The 20,885-nt window shown below is 42.2% G+C and overlaps 1 protein-coding gene across 1 annotated transcript in view; it reads left to right on the top strand.

Moving 5' to 3' along the window:
• LOC126213187 (receptor-interacting serine/threonine-protein kinase 4-like) overlaps nt 1–20,885 on the top strand; it is an 83,915-nt gene that overhangs the window by 44,830 nt on the left and 18,200 nt on the right. Inside the window, exon 3 of the mRNA XM_049940813.1 lies at nt 10,817–10,939. Coding sequence (XP_049796770.1) covers nt 10,817–10,939 — 123 coding nt within the window. The remainder of the gene's footprint in view (nt 1–10,816; nt 10,940–20,885) is intronic.

Here is a 20,885-nt window from a genome sequence, read left to right as displayed (position 1 = left end):
TCATCATCAGGCTGTGATGTGAGACTTATAATTTGAAATAATCAAATATTTTTAACCAATAGATTCCCTACTATTGTTTTAGAACTATTGCATACCGAAATAAAGATGCAAATCCAAAATATGTAGAGTTTTATTTTTTCGCTCTATAAGCAATACTTTTTCCGAAAAAGTACTTCAGAAACTTTGCTTCCTTTACGTCCAATATGTTCTTTCAGCAGCGTAGGAGATGACTCAGCTTTCGAGAAGAAGTCTGCCATAAAGCGCCTACGACAAAGAGTTACGACAATGAATCTCAACAGTGCAACACAGTGTGTACTAAGCTTCATAAGAGGAGTGCCACAGTACGAGCTAAACGCTTAGATCATGTGCGTTGTATCTTATTATTCCTTTCATTTGTGCCACCTCAGCCAGCCTCCGATACATACTCATACAGACACACACACGCATTATACGTGTATAGTATTTACATAGCTTGTAAACATCTTACATCGCAATGTGCTTCCATGATTTCCATTTAAGTATGGAATGGAATACGTAATGTTCATGCTTCCAGACAACTTTTCTGCCATGTGCTGTGTAACACCTCGGTTCAGTTTACACTGATAAAAGCTATAGAAAGAATAATTTAAAATTAAGAATAGAATTTTTAGAGGGGAAAATAGTGTAGAATCAGAGTTCAGTAATTGCAGATAAAAATTATAGTATATCAGTAAGTAGTTTAACGTCTAAGTACAGCAAAGCCACGGAAACTCCGTCACGGAGAAGGCAGTGACGTTAAACTCTTGTGATGAAAAACCTATAAAAAAGGCCTGATCGCCATTATTGCCGTCATTTTTTCCTCGATTGTTTCGTTGAAGGGCGGGGAACCCGTGTCAGTCAGCGAGACAATAATTAGATTGGACTTTATCGCGTTAAGATTCACGATAAACTGTTAGAATATTACGGAGATTAAAAGTGATGTAGTGTACGATCTCTGACTGTTGGTAGCAACGGAGTATTAAGGGGATTTTAGGACTTTAGTGCTACATTGGAACTTTACGGACATATAGACGACAGAAACTCAAATTATCAGCTGATACGAGTGAATTCAGGGGTACCGGTATTCAGATATTAACGTGTGGACTTTTGAAAGTGTCGTGTGCCGTTAGTTGCGAATCTGGACGTAGAGGGCGTGCATATCGGCATTTGCGGACTATTTAGATTCCTCCAGGCTAGGAACCTCTTAAATAGACCATCATCCATCACCATCTTAATCCTTGAATATAGAGTGAAAGTGAAATACAAGAGTGTTGCACTTATTTCATTTACCTAGTACTAATCAGTGAAGGTGTTACGGAACCAAAGCTATTCAGCAGTAAGTCAGCACCATCTAGCGGAAAGCGTAGGCATTAACTAACAAAGTAACTGAAATGAACGTTTACGTATTTTACGGACTGCTTAATATGAACTTCTGTGACTCTTTGACGTCCCCTCTCCCTCCGAAAGGTAGCGCAGGCTGTCTTAATCGTAAAAGGGGAGAGTTTTAGCCGGGCAAATTACTAAATAAAAGCGATATTTACAAGACTTGCAGTAATAGCAAAACACAAGGCCCGCACCTCATCGGAGAGTCGTCGCTGTCACGTCGGAAAGTAAAGCCGGAAAACCTACCGACGATACGTATCTACGAGCAGACGTCGACGTGGAGTTCCTAATAAGGGAACCACAAGAGAGTTGGGGACGCTTCAGCTGCCTGCATCGCAGAAGTTATATGAAAGTGATGACATTTAATTACTTAACGTTGTTCTCTGAAATTTATTCGTAGCTATATGCAGTGGCCTGCAAGCAACATACTCTACGTCACACAAGTTGTCTGCTTGTAGATAATACTGCCCACACAAGACCAGGCCAGCTAGCTAGTACAAGGGCCTGCTGAAAAGTAATGCCTCCGAATTTTTTATATGGAAACTCGTAAAGATTTTTAAATCAAGCAAACTTCATTAACAGTCTACATCTTTATTTTTCAGTGTACATATTTGCATCTCAACATAATCACCCTGGCGACGAACATATTTCTCCCAATGAGAGACCAGTATGTCGATACCGTCACTGCAGAATTTTTGGCTTTGTTGATGCAGTTCCGCTTCATCACTATCAAAGTGAAGTCGTTAAAGGTGGCGTTAGTGCTTCTTGTGTGAAGCCACAGCAGATTACTAGTTCTGCATACAAGCAAAGATTGCGTAACAGACTTCTCAGTCAGCAATCGCATTTGAATGTTGTTTCTTTGTCATAATATTGTGATATGCATCATATAACAAAGAAAAACGTCTGCCAGGACGTGCCTCAAGTCGACAACGGTAGAATCATGTCCTATTCAGACTGCACTATATCGTTCTGCGATATTGTTACTGATGTACATTCTCCTAGATAATATGAAGTTTTATTGGATTGATGGTATAGGCTACAGGTAGATAATATGGTATCTAACAAAAACAATGCAGAAAGTTGTACTTAGTAATTCAGCCAATATAGTCTGGGGATTTAAAAATGACTGGGAAACAATTACATAAGGGGTTCCCCAAGGATCAATCTTAGTTCCAATGTTGTTCCACATATATGGAAATGATCTCCTGTCTAATATATAACAAACCAAAACAATCCTTTTTGCAGTTGTTACCAGTACTGTACTCAATCCAGGCCTGCATACAGAAACAGAAGAAATGGTAAAGTGTGTTCTTAAAAGTATCTTTGATGGGTTTTCTGTGAATGGTCTCACCCACAATTTTAAAAAGACACCACATATTCAGTTCTGCACATCTAGGGATAGTACACATAGTCAAGTGTAACACCAGTTGAGGAAATAATAAATAGGGTGGAAACTTCAAAATGGGGTGTCCATATTGATGAGGATTTTAATTTGGAAATGTGTGAAATCTTATGTGACTTAACTGCTAAGGTCATCAATCCCTAGGCTTACAAACTACTTAACCTAAATTATCCTAAGGACAAACACACACACCCAATCCCAAGGGAGGAATCGAATCTCCGCCGGGACCACCCGTACAGTCCATGACTGCAGCGCCTTAGACCGCTCGGCTAATCCCGCGCGGCTTTAAACTGGAAACAGCACATTTTGGAGCTCCTGAAGCAACTAGTTCAGTCATATTTGCACTTAGAATCGTTTCAAATCTTGGAGAGAGACAAATCAGTAAGGTGACGTAGATTGCATATTTGCATTCAGTAATGTAATATGGAATAATGTTCTCATCTTCAAGAAAGAAAGTCTTCATTGTACAAAAACGTGCTGTAAGAATGTGGTGCTCACCCACATTGTTGTAAATAAGGCGCTACAGTTCAAACAGAACAATGATGTTCATAATTACAACGCAAGAAGGGAAAATGACATCCATTACTTCACATTAAGATTGTTATTAGCACAAAAAGTTGTGAACAATACCACGATAACTTACCCAGTGATATAAAATGTGTCACAGACAGCAAAGTAAAATTTGAAAACAAACTGGAAGTTTCTCTCCCACAACTCCCTGAAAATTCCATAGAAGAATTTCTATTATTGTAATGTATAGAGGATGGTGAGTAGGAATAACTACTCAAACCGATATATTTAAAAAAATGAAACAATAAACTCATAAATGACCTGAATGTAGCCATATTTACAAATTAATTTGCAATGTGAATGTAAAATCATATATTCCACGTCATTACAATATATCGTGCAAAATGATCCATTTATCATGGAACTAACTGACTATGTTACTTTCTAGAAATAATTTCTTAACGGGAACTGTACAAGCTATCAACATAATGTAGACATATTCACATCAAGTAACACACAAAAAGTCTTTGTTATTTATCACATTAAAAGTTCAGGTTTACTTGACACCGTTATCACTATTAGCAGCTGAACGTCATATTGTTCTTATTCTCCATCTTCTTTTTGTATTTATGGTGTGGTGATAATTTTTAGCATATTGCGCAAGCTTTCCATATATCGTGATTTACCAGTGTTCGTTTTCAGAACATGATAAATACTCGTTGTACGTTGCTGTTCAGAATTGCTTTATGTACGTTGCAGTACGCATAACCATCGAGGTTGCAGTTTTGTTTGCTCTTGAGCATCTGAGTCTTTGTGGCTGTGTCAGTTCAGTAGTATCTACATTTGCAGGGGTTGTCTCGTCGAGCACTGCCAATTTCTGCTGGAGGAAATTTCAGATCGCTCTTGCGTGTCCACAACAAAATCTGTTAATTAATATACTAACATTTCTACAAGCAACATCAAGCTCGTTTCTGGGAAGAAATATCATACGCCGAACAGATACTCAACCTAAAAGGCATCGTGGGAGCAAGAGCTCAAGGAGCCTGAACACCAGTGATCTTTGTCAGCTTTAAGAAGCCATACGTCACGATAAACAGACAAGCGTTATTTAGTGCCTTGGAAGAGTTTCGGGTTGACAAAGAAGGTGATAAGTCATTAAACATACAGTATGTGATCGAAAGTATCCGGACACCTGGATGAAGATGGCTTACAAGTTCGTGGCGCACTCCCATCAGTAATGCTGGTATTCAATATATTGTTGGCTCACCCTTAGCCTTGATGACAGCTTCCACTCTCGCAGGCATACATTCAATCATGTGCTGGAAGGTTTCTTGGGGAACGGCAGCCCATTCTTCACGCAGTGCTGCACTGAGGAGAGGTATCGATGTCGGTCGGTGAGGCGTGACACGAAGTCGGCGTTGCAAAACATCCCAAAGGTGTTCTATAGGATTCAAGTCAGAACTCTGTGCAGGACAGTCCATTACAGGGATGTTATTCTCTTGTAACAACTGCGCCACAGGCGGCGCATTATGAACAGGTGCTCGATGCAGTCGCCACCCCCGATTTGCTCTTCAACAGCGGGAAGCAAGAAGGTGTTTAAAACATCAATGTAGGCCTGTGCTGCGATAGTGCCACGCAAAATAACAAGGGGTCCAACCCCCCCCCTCCATCCCCCTCACGAAAAACACGACTACACCGTAACACCACCGCCTCCGAATTTTACTGTTGGCACTACACACGGTAGCAGATGACGTTCAACAGGCATTCGCCATACCCACACCCTGCCATCGGATTGCCACATTGTCTACCGTGATTCGTCACTCCACACAACGTTTTTGAACTGTTCTATCGTCCAATGTTCACGCTCCTTACACCAAGCGAGGCGTCGTTTGGCATTTATCAGCCGCTCGACCATGAAATTCAAGTTTTCTCCCCTCCCGCCTAACTGTCATAGTACGTGCAGCGGATCCTGATGCAGTTTGGAATTCCTGTGTGATGGTCTGGATAGATGTCTGCTATTACACGCTACAACCCTCTTCAGTTGTCGGCAGCCTCTGTCAGTCAACAGACGAGCTCGGCCTGTACGCTTATGTGCTGTACGTGTCCCTTCACGTTTCCACTTCACTGTCATATCGGAAACAGAGGACCTAGGGATGTTTAGCAGTGTGGAAATCTCGCGTACAGATTTATAACACAAGTGACACCCAATCACCTGACCACGTTCGACGTCAGTGAGTTCCGCGGAGCGCCCCATTCTGCTCTCTCTGGATGTCTAATGACTACTGAGGTCGCTGATATGGCGTACCTGGCAGTAGGTGGCAGTATAATGAACCTAATACGAAAAACGTATGTTTTGGGGGATGTCCTGATACTTTTGATTATATAGTGTACACTGACGAATACTATCTCGAAAGTCAAGTAGGAAATATTTCTGACCCGTTTTAAATGAAGACAGGGGTCAGACAAGGATATGGATTATCCTCCATCCTCTTCAGCATAACACTGGTGAAAGTAGTGAAAATCTGCGAAGAAGCTCTGTATTTGGAAGGAATAAGAGGAATACACTTGGAAGTGAAAGGCAGAAAATGAAGTGATTAGCTTTCGCCGACGACGTCATGGGCATGCTGTCTTTACAGATGGTGTTTCGTCTCTTGGTCTGGTCAGTAAGTCCTCTAGATTTCTTACCTATTGAAAACATCCGGTCATAAGTTACTGAGGGATTTTAAGATTTTTGATGCAGTTGATCATAAGGTCCGACTAAATAAGCTACAAGCATTATGAATAAGAGGGGCAGGTAATTACTGGTTCTGATAGCAGATAAAGTACAAAGTACAAAGAAGGAAACCCAGAATCTACTCTGTAGGAATCAACATGGATTCCGGAAACAGCGATCGTGTGAGACCCGCTTTATTTGTTCACGAGACCCAGAAAATATTAGATACAGGCTCCCAGGTAGATGCTATTTTCCTTGACTTCCGGAAGGCGTTCGATACAGTTCCGCACTGTCGCCTCATAAACAAAGTAAGAGCCTACCGAATATCAGACCAGCTATGTGGCTGGATTGAAGAATTTTTAACAAACAGAACACAGCATGTTGTTATCAATGGAGAGACGTCTACAGACGTTAAAGTAACCTCTGGCGTGCCACAGGGGAGTGTTATGGGACCATTGCTTTTCACAATATATATAAATGACCTAGTAGATAGTGTCGGAAGTTCCATGCGGCTTTCCGCGGATGATGCTGTAGTATACAGAGAAGTTGCAGCGTTAGAAAATTGTAGCGAAATGCAGGAAGATCTGCAGTGGATAGGCACTTGGTGCAGGGAGTGGCAACTGACCCTTAACATAGACAAATGTAATGTATTGCAAATACATAGAAAGAAGGATCCTTTATTGTATGATTATATGATAGCGGAACAAACACTGGTAGCAGTTACTTCCGTAAAATATCTGGGAGTATGCGTGCGGAACAATTTGAAGTGGAATGATCATATAAAATTAATTGTTGGTAAGGCGGGTACCAGGTTGAGATTCATTGGGAGAGTCCTTAGAAAATGTAGTCCATCAACAAAGGAGGTGGGTTACAAAACACTCGTTCGACCTATACTTGAGTTTTGCTCATCATTGTGGGATCCGTACCAGGTCGGGTTGACAGAGGAGATAGAGAAGATCCAAAGAAGAGCGGCGCGTTTCGTCACAGGGTTATTTGGTAACCGTGATAGCGTTACGGAGATGTTTAGCAAACTCGAGTGGCAGACTCTGCAAGAGAGGCGCTCTGCATCGCGGTGTAGCTTGCTCGCAAGGTTTCGAGAGGGTGCGTTTCTGGGTGAGGTATCGAATATATTGCTTCCCCCTACTTATACCTCCCGAGAAGATCACGAATGTAAAATTAGAGAGATTCGACCGCGCACGGAGGCTTTCAGACAGTCGTTCTTCCCGCGAACCGTACGCGACTGGAACAGAAAAGGGAGGCAATGACAGTGGCACGTAAAGTGCCCTCCGCCACACACCGTTGGGTGGCTTGTGGAGTATAAATGTAGATGTAGATGTAGATGCAGCAAAGATAGCACACACCTCAAACACGTCTAAAGCTTTAGTAAAACACTTATCAGAGGCAACATACATTGTATAATAGTTCCTCAGGATAACATTGTAGGACCGATAGTGTTCCTGATGTAAATCAATGACTGCAATTCCAGTGTAGTCAAGGAGAAAATAATTATCTTTACTGATGGCAGTAGCATTATAATCACCAGGGAAACGAGATAAGTACTTGAAGAGAAAGCAAATGCAGCCCTCAAGCAATTTGAATGTGGTCAATTAGCAATAAAGTGACATTGAAGATGGAGAAAACAAGTGTCATGAATTTCAGATAGAAGAGAGAAAACGACACTATTAAGTTAAATGTAGATATCATCTCTATAGACAGTGTAACAAATGCAACATTTCTTGCAATGAATACCTATGCTCACTTCAAGGGATGGGAACACACAAAGACATTTGCAAACAGAATAACGTAAGAATGTTAAGCCCATCAAAGTCCTGTCATCAATGTGTAGCAGCCAGTGTCTTTTAGTAGCATAGTATTCATATGTACACTCAGTTCCTAGCTGTGGTATTCTTTTATGGGAAATAAAAGGCACTGTAGCCAGTTGTCAAACTGCAGTAAAGGGCCATAAGACTAATGACCGGAAATAGTAATCAAACTCGTTATAAAGATCTGTAAAAAACACTGCGGATTTTAATTGCCGTGTGCGAGTACATTTACCAATCAGTTGCACACATCAGAAACAACAATGGTGACTGCACAAACAACTCTGTCCATGACCATGGAACTAGTTCTAGACTGAACTTACATTTACTAGGAAGGAATAATTATAAAAACAAAAGTAGCATTTCCTACCAAGGAATAAAACTCTACAATAAATTAGCAAAGAAGATTAAAGAAATTGCTAAAACAAACTTATTTAAAAAAGCAATTAAAAACTACCAGTTAACTCAATGATTCTATACATTGGAGGGTTACTTAGATGACAGAGTAGGCCTACGTGTTTGGTAAAAATGTAATGAAAATTATAAACATCTGACATTCCACATAACACCTTAATACTTTATATTTTCCTTCTGTTTTTCATTTTCAGAAAAAAGTTACTTGTAAAGCTGTGGAATGCATAATTTTAACACTTTCTACTTTTTCTTTCAACAAGTCACTCGTGATAGAAGGATTCTGAGTCACTATTTCACGCTAGCTAATGGGAAGTTGCGGTGCACAAAATAGTCCTGACGTCAGAAATTAATATGAGTAGTGTGTGAAGTGTTACAAAACAATGCGTGTATAGTGTGCATTTGTGTTCAGTAAATCGGAGTGAGAAATGAATGGACAGTATAACATTATCAAATAACTTACTTCTACAATCGCGTTTTTCAATAGGGCCAGTGCGAATAAGCTAATAGTAGTGCTTTACACAGAGAGCTTTGTAGCTGCGCGGGATTAGCCTAGCGGTCTAAAGCGCTGCAGTCATGGACTGTGCGGCTGGTCCCGGCAGAGGTTCGAGTCCTCCCTCGGACATGGGTGTGTGTGTTTGTCCTTAGGATAATTTAGATTCAGTAATGTGTGAGCTTCGGGACTGATGACCTTAGCAGTCCCATAAGATTTCACATACATTTGAACATTTTTAGAGAGCCTTGTATTGGGAACGCAGGAGGCTCCAGTCTTCATCCAGCCATCCAGATTTAGGTTTTCTTTAGTTTTTCTAAATTATTCCAGGAAAAGGCAGGGATTGTTCTTACTATATAGTCACAGCTGGCTACGTGTTCCAGCCTTGTCATTCTAAACCAGTTATCGCTTCCATTGTACCTGCAATACCAATACATGTCCAGTATCCTTGCACCTCAGTCACACCAGATATCCAGCCGAGTTCGACAGCCTCTCTGTATCAAAGTTTCCTTCCTGCCCGCAGATCACCTACAGACTAATGATGTATTCTTCCTACAGTAGCGACCTGGGGTGAGTGGGCCACTTGGCACAGAGGTGGTGGAGTAGCAAATTGTGGCGGTGATGGTACTGGCCAGAGGTGGCTAGTAAAATTCCGCTGCAAGATGCAGCGTACTTTATTTAGTCTTCAGCTACAACATCGAAGTGCTGCAATGCATCTTGATACACCCTCTGCAGGCGTCAGGTCACCTGGCAGTGGTGGTGACGACAGATGGCAGTGAGATGGTCAGGTGACACTGGTCTCCTGCTTTGCTGATACCACACTCAGTACTACATGCCTGAGTTAGCAGTAAGCAGTCCTTACTGAAAGATGCCAGAGATATTTACCTACACTGCATTCTCTTAGGTGTCTACTGCTACTGGGTTAGAAACTCATCCTCGTGTGGAAGGATGATAGCCGTACAGCCCAGGTTGGGAACTGATGATCTCTGAGGTAGAAGTTTGGTTTTGTTGTGGAGATTGGGGGACAGATCATCCGCTATGACATTCTCAGTCCACTGGTACAAGCTCAGAACCATGAGCCAGTCTGGTTGAGCTGCCTGCCCAGGCCAGTGTTGGCGGCTGGCTGGCCCTCGGTATGCTGGAGGCTTACGTGGACCTGATGTCGTGCTGCCAGACTGTGCATCACTGTGCGAGAAGCAGTGGTTAGATATAATGACTGACACCACGCTTGCTGTACCATTGACAGCTTGTATGCACATCCAAACTGACAACCCCATGTTGTCGTGCTGTGGGAATACTATGCAGCCCAGCTTGGCCTGGCCACCTTGCGGTGTGCAAACAGGCTAACTTGTGGAATTACATATCAGCTCCTCTCAGCCTGCCTGCCTGCGTGCTTCATATATGGCTGCCATAAGCTTCATTTAATTCAAGTAACTCCTGAAATTTACCATTGGCGTTACACTACTCTTCGGTATACGCGCCATGAGTAATATTTTGTTACTTTCCATCTTTACTGGTATTTTAATTTTAATAATGACCATATGGCGTTGTCAGCTGAGTGATCCCATCTGCATATGTTCAGCAGCCTGATGCAAGTGTTTCCATTTGACGCCACTTCAGCAATTGGCACATCAATGAAGGTGAGATGAAATGATTGGGATAACACAAGGAGCCAGTCCACAAGTGAATAAAATCTACGAGCCACCTGAGAATTGAACAAGGAAACCTATGATCTAGAAGCAGCAATGGTTATCATGAGACCATGGGCTGTAATTTTAATAGCCAGCAGTATACTTTTGTTAAGTGTTTTGTTGTTGTTGAGCCACTTAACCTGATTCCATGTGCAACCCTGTGCAACTGCTGCAGATACTAACTTTTTTCACCACTGTAGTGTGAACATCAGTTGGCTCCGTAGCGGTGTGTGTAGTATTACTTCAATGTGTGATGAGCAGACAGTATCACACCTGTTCCTGCTGTCTAGCAATGAGCCACCTGTTTCCCATGTGAATACTCTCGCTCTCACCCCATGACAGTCAACCTACACCTATGCCGTGCTTCTCTTACAGCGAGCCAACCACCGAAGACAGCGAGCCACCTGCTGCCACTCCACCAGAGGGCGGACATGGTGGGACGCCTGCCGCTGCCTCTGATGCTGCGCCACCGCCCACAGATCTTCTCCCTCGAGTGCAGTGAGTTCCATATGTCTCACAGCACTAGTTCTCTGCTACACATTCATAATTCCAATCCTATGAACAATTGTACTACTGATATTTATAAATACATTTCTTTGTCGCCCAGTTGATGATCTATACTTCTACATCAAAACAAATCATTGTTTTGTGTTGTTATCAAAAACATGGACAACTATTTCACCAGTTTACTTGAGATTTTTACACTACATTGTAATGAAAATTCACCCGGACATGGGTTATACAGTTGCTTTAGTATATATAACATATAAATACATATGTAATATAAAAAGCAAAACCCTGTTAGCAAAAATCTCGAGAAGGTCTTTACTGATTAATCTATTAGTCTAATGAACTTTCAGGTGGACTTAGCATATATGTTTAAAATATAAATAGTATATGGACACATACAATGGGAAAATGTTTTAAGAAAAAAATTTGGAAAAGTTCTAGATATTTACGGTATATTTAAAACTAAACACTGCCCAAACAGGCCATGAAGGTCCAACAGTACTGACTCACAGCCATGTCATCCTCAGCTCACAGGCATCACTGAATGCGGATACAGAGGGGCATGTGGTCAGCACACTGCTCTCCTAGCCGTATGTCAGTTTATGAGACCGGAGCCGCTACCTCTCAGTGTAGTAGTTCCTCAGTTTGCCGCACAAAGGCTCAGTGTGCCCCGCTTGCCAGACTTGGCAGACTTGATGGCCACCCATCCAAGTGCTAGCCCAGCCCGACAGGGCTTAACTTCCGTGATTCCATGATCTGAAGACAACTGATGTTACCAGTGCACCAAGACCAGTGGCTTACAATACATATAGTGAATATATGTATAATAGGAAATGTAGTTAGCAAAAATCTTGAAAATTTTTTGACTGAGTTTCTTCAAATTTTTACAGGCTACTCTAATATATATATATATATATATATATATATATATATATATATATATATAGGGTGTTTCAAAAATGACCGGTATATTTGAAACGGCAATAAAAACTAAACGAGCAGCGATAGAAATACACCGTTTGTTGCAATATGCTTGGGACAACAGTACATTTTCAGGCGGACAAACTTTCGAAATTACAGTAGTTACAATTTTCAACAACAGATGGCGCTGCAAGTGATGTGAAAGATATAGAAGACAACGCAGTCTGTGGGTGCGCCATTCTGTACGTCGTCTTTCTGCTGTAAGTGTGTGCTGTTCACAACGTGCACGTGTGCTGTAGACAACATGGTTTATTCCTTAGAACAGAGGATTTTTCTGGTGTTGGAATTCCACCGCCTAGAACAAAGTGTTGTTGCAACAAGACGAAGTTTTCAACGGAGGTTTAATGTAACCAAAGGACCGAAAAGCGATACAATAAAGGATCTGTTTGAAAAATTTCAACGGACTGGGAACGTGACGGATGAACGTGCTGGAACGGTAGGGCGACCACGTACGGCAACCACAGAGGGCAACGCGCAGCTAGTGCAGCAGGTGATCCAACAGCAGCCTCGGGTTTCCGTTCGCCGTGTTGCAGCTGCGGTCCAAATGACGCCAACGTCCACGTATCGTCTCATGCGCCAGAGTTTACACCTCTATCCATACAAAATTCAAATGCGGCAACCCTTCAGCGCCGCTACCATTGCTGCACGAGAGACATTCGCTAACGATATAGTGCACAGGATTGATGACGGCGATATGCATGTGGGCAGCATTTGGTTTACTGACGAAGCTTATTTTTACCTGGACGGCTTCGTCAATAAACAGAACTGGCGCATATGGGGAACCGAAAAGCCCCATGTTGCAGTCCCATCGTCCCTGCATCCTCAAAAAGTACTGGTCTGGGCCGCCATTTCTTCCAAAGGAATCATTGGCCCATTTTTCAGATCCGATACGATTACTGCATCACGCTATCTGGACATTCTTCGTGAATTTGTGGCGGTACAAACAGCCTTAGACGACACTGCGAACACCTCGTGGTTTATGCAAGATGGTGCCCGGCCACATCGCACGGCCGACGTCTTTAATTTCCTGAATGAATATTTCGATGATCGTGTGATTGCTTTGGGCTATCCGAAACATACAGGAGGCGGCGTGGATTGGCCTCCCTATTCGCCAGACATGAACCCCTGTGACTTCTTTCTGTGGGGACACTTGAAAGACCAGGTGTACCGCCAGAATCCAGAAACAATTGAACAGCTGAAGCAGTACATCTCATCTGCATGTGAAGCCATTCCGCCAGACACGTTGTCAAAGGTTTCGGGTAATTTCATTCAGAGACTACGCCATATTATTGCTACGCATGGTGGATATGTGGAAAATATCCTACTATAGAGTTTCCCAGACCGCAGCGCCATCTGTTGTTGAAAATTGTAACTACTGTAATTTCGAAAGTTTGTCTGCCTGAAAATGTACTGTTGTCCCAAGCATATTGCAACAAACGGTGTATTTCTATCGCTGCTCGTTTAGTTTTTATTGCCGTTTCAAATATACCGGTCATTTTTGAAACACCCTGTATATATCACTACCTGTTTGTTTTATATATACAGAGTGGTCCATTGATAGTGACTGGGCCAAATATCTCTCGAAATAAACATCAAACGAAAAAGAACTACAAAGAAATAAACTTATCTAGCCTGAAGTGGGAAACCAGATGGCGCTATGGTTGGCCCGCTAGATGGTGCTGCCATAGGTCAAACGGATAGCAACTGCGTTTTTTTTAGATAGGAACCCCCATTTTAATACATATTCGTGTAGTTCATAAAGAAATATGAATGTTTTAGTTGGGCCACTTTTTTCGATTTGTTGTAGATGGCGCTGTAGTAGTCACAGACATATAAGTACGTGGTATCACCTAACATTCCGCCAGTGCGGACGGTATTTGATTCGTGATACATTACCCGTGTTAAAATGGACCGTTTGCCAATTTCAGAAAAGTCGATATCGTGTTGATGTATAGCTGTTGTGATCAAAATGCCCAACGGGCGTGTGCTATGTATGCAGCTCGGTATCCTGGACGACATCATCCAAGTGCCCGGACCGTTCGCCGGATAGTTACGTTATTTAAGGAAACAGGAAGTGTTCAGCCACATGTGAAACGTGTGATAACTCAACCACGACCTGCAACAAATGATGATGCCCAAGTAGGTGTTTTAGCTGCTGTCGCGGCTAATACGCACATCAGTGGCAGACAATTTGCGCGAGAATCGGGAATATCTAAAACGTCGGTGTTGACAATGCTACATCAACATCAGTTGCACCCATACCATATTTCTAAGCACCAGGAATTGCATGGCGATGACTTTGAACGTCGTGCACACTTCTGCCACTCGGCACGAGAGAAATTACAGGACGATGACAGATTTTTTGCACACGTTCTATTTAGCGACAAAGCACATTCACCAACAGCGGTAACGTAATCCGGCATAATATGCACTATTTGGCAACGGAAAATCCACGATGGCTGCGACAAGTGGAACATCAGCGACCTTGGAGGGTTAATGTATGGTGCGGCATTGTGGGAGGAAGGATAATTGGCCTCCATTTTATGCAGTGAATGCTGATTTCCTACGTAATGTCCTACCGATGATACTGCAAGATGTTTCACTGCATGACACAATGGCAATGTACTTCCAACATGATGGATGTCCGGCACATAGCTCGCGTGCGGTTGAAGCGGTGCTGAATAGCATATTTCATGACAGGTGGATTGGTCGTCGAAGCACCATACCATGGCCCTCACGTTCACCAGATCTGACGTCCCCGGATTTCTTTCTGTGTGGAAAGTTGAAGGATATTTACTATTGTGATACACCGACAACGCCTGACAACATGCGTCAGCACATTGTCAGTGCATGTGCGAAAATTACGGAAGGCGAAGTACTCGCTGCTGAGAGCAATGTCGTTACACGTACGGCTAAATGCATTGAGGTTGACGGACATCATTTTGAGCATTTATTGCTTTAATGTGGTATTTACAGTTAATCACGCTGTAACAGCATGCAATCTCAGAAACGATAAGTTCACAAAGGTACATGTTTCTCATTGGAACAACCGAAAAAAAATATTCAAACATACCTACGTTCTGTATTTTAATTTCAAAATCTACCTGTTACCAAGTGTTTGTCTAAAATTGTGAGCCATATGTTTGTGACTATTACAGCCCCATCTATCACAAAGCGAAGAAAGTGGTCCACCTAAAACATTGATATTTCTTTACGTACTACACGAATATGTAATAAAAAATGGGGGTTCCTATTTAAAAAAACGCAGTTGATATCCGCTTGACCTATGAGAGCGTCATCTAGCGGGCGAACCATAACGCCATCTTGTTTCCTTCAAGCTAGACGAGTTTCGTTCTTTGTAGTTTTTCCGTTTGACGCTTATTTCGTGATATTTTGCCCGATCATGTTCGATGGACCACCCTGTATAATGTGGAGTATATTATGTTTGTGTGTGTGTGTGTGTGTGTGTGTGTGTGTGTGTGTGTGTTTGTGTGTTTGTGGTGTATGACTTCTTGCCAACCGCTGCATCGATTCCAACAAAAGTGGACACAGAAACGTCAAACCTAAAGCTATCAGTACTGTGGGGTTTATGACCTCATATTTGTAATAGGAGCGGAGATACGAACAAATACGTATTTTCTCAGCCCCTGGGGTATAGGTATATGTGCTAACATGGATGACAGGCATGTTGTGTGGGAATAGCATTGGCATGCCTTATTGCTCTGATTTGCAGTGCAGCATACACATCAGGAGCAAGAAACTGTTTTCCAGCCCCCAATGTGTACGCTGCCTTGCACGATATGCATTTGCGCTGGAGTAGTACTTGCATGAACTTACAATTTCCTTTTTACGGGAAATATGTGTGTCTCCAATACTCATCGCCATCACACTGGATAAAATAGAGGAAACCTAGAAAAAGGATCTGAATTTGGAAGTAATAAGAGGAACGCACATTACGACTGAATGACAGAACCCGAAGATGAAGTGTTTAGCTTATGCTGATGACCTTGCTCTCTTAGCTGACAACCGAGAAGACACTTCGTGAAACCACAGAAAAAAACAGGTCTTCAAATCTTCTGTGGAAGAAATAATGTATAGAGTACAGGTAGCGAAGTGAAAGATGCATGTATGTAAATCAGAGGAAGATTAAGAGGACAGAGAAGTTTATATGCCTGGGGGAATGGTTCAATCCAATGGAGTCGATAAGGAGGCAAACAAAGGAGGAGCCAGAAAACTAGGCCTGACCTACAAGCTAACACAGAACAAGTACAACAATGGACGTTATCCTACAAGACCACAATCAGATACTATAACTCGGTAGTACAACCTGAACGATTGTAGACTTCCAAATGTCTTATTTTAAATAAAAAGGCGAGCTTCTAGAAGTCTAAAACAAAGAACGAAGATTATGACGAAAATACGTGAACCACAGAACAGTACTGATGGGACGCGGAAGAAGACGAAAAGTGGAGAACTATACCAGGACACCGACAAGATTGCGGACACAATGAGATTAAGAGGACAGAGAAGTTTATATGCCTGGGAGAATGGTTCAACCCAATGGAGTCGATAAGGAGGCAAACAAAGGAGGAGCCAGAAAACTAGGCCTGACCTACAAGCTAACACAGAACAAGTTCTATAGACACCTACTAAGGATAGATGAATGCAGATTGACCATAAAGCTCTTCAGCTACACCATGGGATTAATGGCTACATCTAAAGGGGTAGATGAGGTGAAGTGGGATGCAATGAAGCTGGAATTACGCTGCAGATGGTACACAAAAGAAGAGAACAGAGTTAAAGTATGAATGATAAGGAAAAACAAAAAAATCTTAACTTCTGTGCTGTCCATAATTGAACAAATTCAGAAGTTTAAAAAAAATGCAATTGTCGGTGTGACTGAGGTGCGTTTGTGGAGTTTTTCATTGACCTCGTTTGGGATCACACGTTTCAAGCTAGCATGGAACTGACGGTTTCAGGAGCGCCGTACTCAACACCAGGCAAGATCTCACCAGAACCAAATGACCAGCGTCTGAAAGGACTGATATATTTTTCCCTTTGCTGTGCAGGCACTACACACAGCTTGACTCTGGAACTCGACTTGTTTGGGACAGGACAAGTATCCACAAAGGTAGTGGGCGACGTCTATGCAGTAGCAATGAGAGGTGACCCGACAGTGTTACACCCAATGATGACAGTGGACACTCGTGTGGCACAGCTTTGTATTTTCAGTCGTACACTGGGTCTACATACTGCATCATAATCACCTATTCGTATATGGAACTTTGAAAGAGCTAAATTGAATTTGACATTGTCATCCATCATCAGAATAGGGTGTGATGGTGAAGGATGCTGTTAGTGTATCCAACACGATCCCTTTAGGTCGCATATCAAGTAATTTGAACAACAGGTGGTACATTACTGACGACCAAAGATTGGTGCATTTGATGTCTTTGTGACAGTGATGTTCAAACAACAGAGTGCAGGACAGCGCGCTGGCCATGCTGCCTTTACAGAGGGTCGTTCATCTCTTGGTCTGGTGAGTAAATTCTCTAGGTTCCTGACCTATTGAAAACATCTGGTCATGAGTTGTCGAGTGATTTTAAGACTTTTGATACTCCTCATCACAAGATCCTATTGAATAAGCTAGAAACATTAGGAATAAGAGGGGCAGATAATTACCGGTTATGATCAGACTTAGCAGATAAAGTACAAAGAGCAAAGATAGCAAATACCTCAAACACGTCTAAAGCTTTAGTAAAACCCTTCTCAGAGGCAACATACATTGTATAATAGTTCCTCAGGGTAACATTATAGGACAGTGTTCCTGATGTAAATCAATGGCTACAATTCCAGTGTAGTCAAGGAGAAAATAATTCTCTTTACTGATGGCAGTAGCATTATAATCACCTAGGAAACGAGAGAAATCCTTGAAGAGAAAGCAAATGCAGCCTTCAAGCAATTTGAATGTGGTCAATTAGCAATAAAGTGACATTGAAGATGGAGAAAACAAATGTCATGAATTTCAGTTAGAAGAGAGAAAATGGCACTATTAAATTAAATATAGATAGCACCTCTGCAGACAGTGTAACAAATGCAAAATTTCTTGGAATGAATACTAATGCTCACTTCAAGGGGTGGGAACACACAAAGATATTTGCAAACAGAATATCGTCATAATGCTAAACACACAGAGTCCTGTCATGAGTGTGTAACAGCCAGTGTGCTTTAGTTGCTTACTATTCACACGTGCACTCTTTCCTTAGCTGTGGTATTCTTTTATGGGGATTAAGATCACAATACGTGAAAGCAGTTTTCAAACTGCAGTAAAGGGCCATAAGACTAATGAGCAAAAATATTAGTCATACTCATTATAAAGATCTGTAAAAACGCTATGTAATTGAATTGCCGTGTGCCAGTACATTTACTAGTCAGTTGTACACACCAGAAACTGCAATGGTGACTGCACAAACAGCTCTACCTATGACCATGGAACTAGCGCTACACTGAACTTTCATTTACCAAGAAAGAACAATCATAAAATAAGTAGCATGTTCTACAAAGGAATAAAACTGTACCATAAGTTACCAAAGGAGATTAAAGAAAAGGTTACAACAAACGTATTTAAAAAGCAATTAAAAAGTACCAGTTTACTCAAAGATTCTATACATTGGAGGATTACTTAGATGACAGAGAGAACGTGTTTGGTAAAGATTTAATGCAAATAATAATAACGGTAATAAATATCTGACATTCCACATAACACCTCCACACTTTATAGTTTTCTTCTGCGTTTCTTTTTAAAGAAAAACTTACTCGCAAAGCTATGGAATGTAAAAGTTTAACACTTTCTCCTTTTTCTGAGATCAACAAGTCACTCGTTATAGAAGGATTGTGATTCAGTACTTCAGGCTAAGAAATGGGAAATTGCGGTGTGCAAAATAGTCCTGATGTCATCTAATAATGTGAGTAGTGTGTGTAGTGTTACAAAACAATGCGTGCATAGTGAGCATAGTATGTTCAGTGTCTGGGAGTGAGAAATTAATGAACAGTTTAGCATTAGTGTTTTATCATTAACAAATAACTCACATTTAAAACGGCGTTATTCAACAGGGGTAATGCGGATGAGCTAGTAGTCTTGTTTTAAACAGAGGGGCCTTGTATTGGGAACGCTTGAGGCTCCAGTCTTCATCCAGCCATCCTGATTTTTCTTTAGTTTCTCTCAATTATTTCAGGGAAAGGCCGCGATGGTTCTCACTGCAAGACCACAGCTACCTGTTCCACCCCTGTCATTCTAGACCTGTGAGTCTGTAAATGTCTGTATATGTGAGTTACTTCAACATTACTGTTTCCACTGTACCTGTAACACCAAGATATGTCCAGTATCCTTGTACGAAAAATCTACCTCAGTCACACCAGATACCCACCCGAGAGCCTTTCTGTATCAAAGTTTCTTTGCTCCCAACAGATCACCTACAGACTGATGATGCATTCTTCCTATTGAATATCCAGGGGTTAAGTGAACCACTTGGCATGCAGGTGGTGTAGTGGATCATTGTGGAGGCGATGGTGCTGGCCAGAGGTGGCAAGAAAAATTCCGCTGCAAGATGCAACGTACTTTATTTAGTCTTGTGCTACAACATCGGAGTGCTGCAATGCACCTTGGAACACCTTCTGCAGGCGTCAGGTCACCTGGCGATGGTAATGACGACAGATGGGCATGGCAGTGAGATGGTCAGGTGACATTGGTCTCCAGCTTTGCTGATACTGTTTACCACACTCAGCAATACGTGTCTGAGTTAGCAGTATGCAGCCCTTACTGAAAGGTGCCAGAGATATTTACCTCCACTGCATTCTCTTAGGTATCTACTGCTACCGGGTGAGAAACTCATCCTCGTGTGGAAGGATGATAGCCGTACAGCCCAGGTTGGGAACTGATGATCTCTGAGGTAGAAGTTTGGTAGTGTCGTGGAGATAGGGGGACAGGTCATCCGCTCTGTCATTCTCAGTCCACTGGTGTTAGCTTAGAACCATGAGCCAGTCTGGTTGAGCTGCCTGCCCAGGCCAGTGTTGGCTGTTGGGTGGCCCTTGGTATGCTGGAGGCTTACGTGGACCTGACATCGTGCTGCCAGGCTTTACATCACTGTGCAGTAAACAGTGGTTAGATATAACGACTGACACCACGCTTGCTGTCCCATTGGCAGCTTCCATGCACATCCAAACTGACACCCCCATGTTGCGTGCTGCAGGAATACTCTGCAGGCCAGTTTGGCCTGGCCACCTTGCGGTGTGCAAATAGCCTAACTTGTGGAATTACATATCGGCTGCTCTCAGCCTGCCTGCTTCATATATAGCTGCCATAAGCTTCATTTAATTCAGTAACTCCTGAAATTTACCATCGGCGTTACACTACTCTTCAGTATACGCACCATGAGTAATATTTTGTACTCTTCATCTTTACTGGTATTTTAATTTTAATAATGACCATATGGCATTGACAGCTGAGAAATCCCATCTGGGTATGTTCAGCAGCCTGATGCAAGTGTTTCCATTTGACGCCACTTCAGCAATTGGCACATCAATGAAGGTGAGATGAAATGATTGGGATAACACAAGGAGCCAGTCCTGAAGTGAATAAAATCTACGAGCCACCTCAGAATCGAACAAGGAAACCCATGACCTAGAAGCAGCAATGGTTATCATGAGACCATGGGCTGTAATTTTAAGAGCTAGCAATATACTTTTGCTAACTGTTTTGTTGTGGTTGAGCCACTTAACCTGATTCCATGAGCAACCCTGTGCAACTGGTGCAGATACTAACTCTTTTCACCATTGTAGTGTGAACATCAGTTGAGCCATCTATCTATCCTGTGACTCCATAGCGGTGTGTGTAGTATTACTTCAATGTGTGATGAGCAGCCAGTCTCAAGCCTGTTCCTGCTGTCTAGCAAGG

This window comes from Schistocerca nitens, chromosome 11 (genome assembly GCF_023898315.1).
Source record: "Schistocerca nitens isolate TAMUIC-IGC-003100 chromosome 11, iqSchNite1.1, whole genome shotgun sequence".
NCBI lineage: Eukaryota > Metazoa > Arthropoda > Insecta > Orthoptera > Acrididae > Schistocerca > Schistocerca nitens.
The sequence above is the reverse complement of the archived record's forward strand: the minus strand, read 5'-3'. Positions and strand labels throughout refer to the sequence as shown.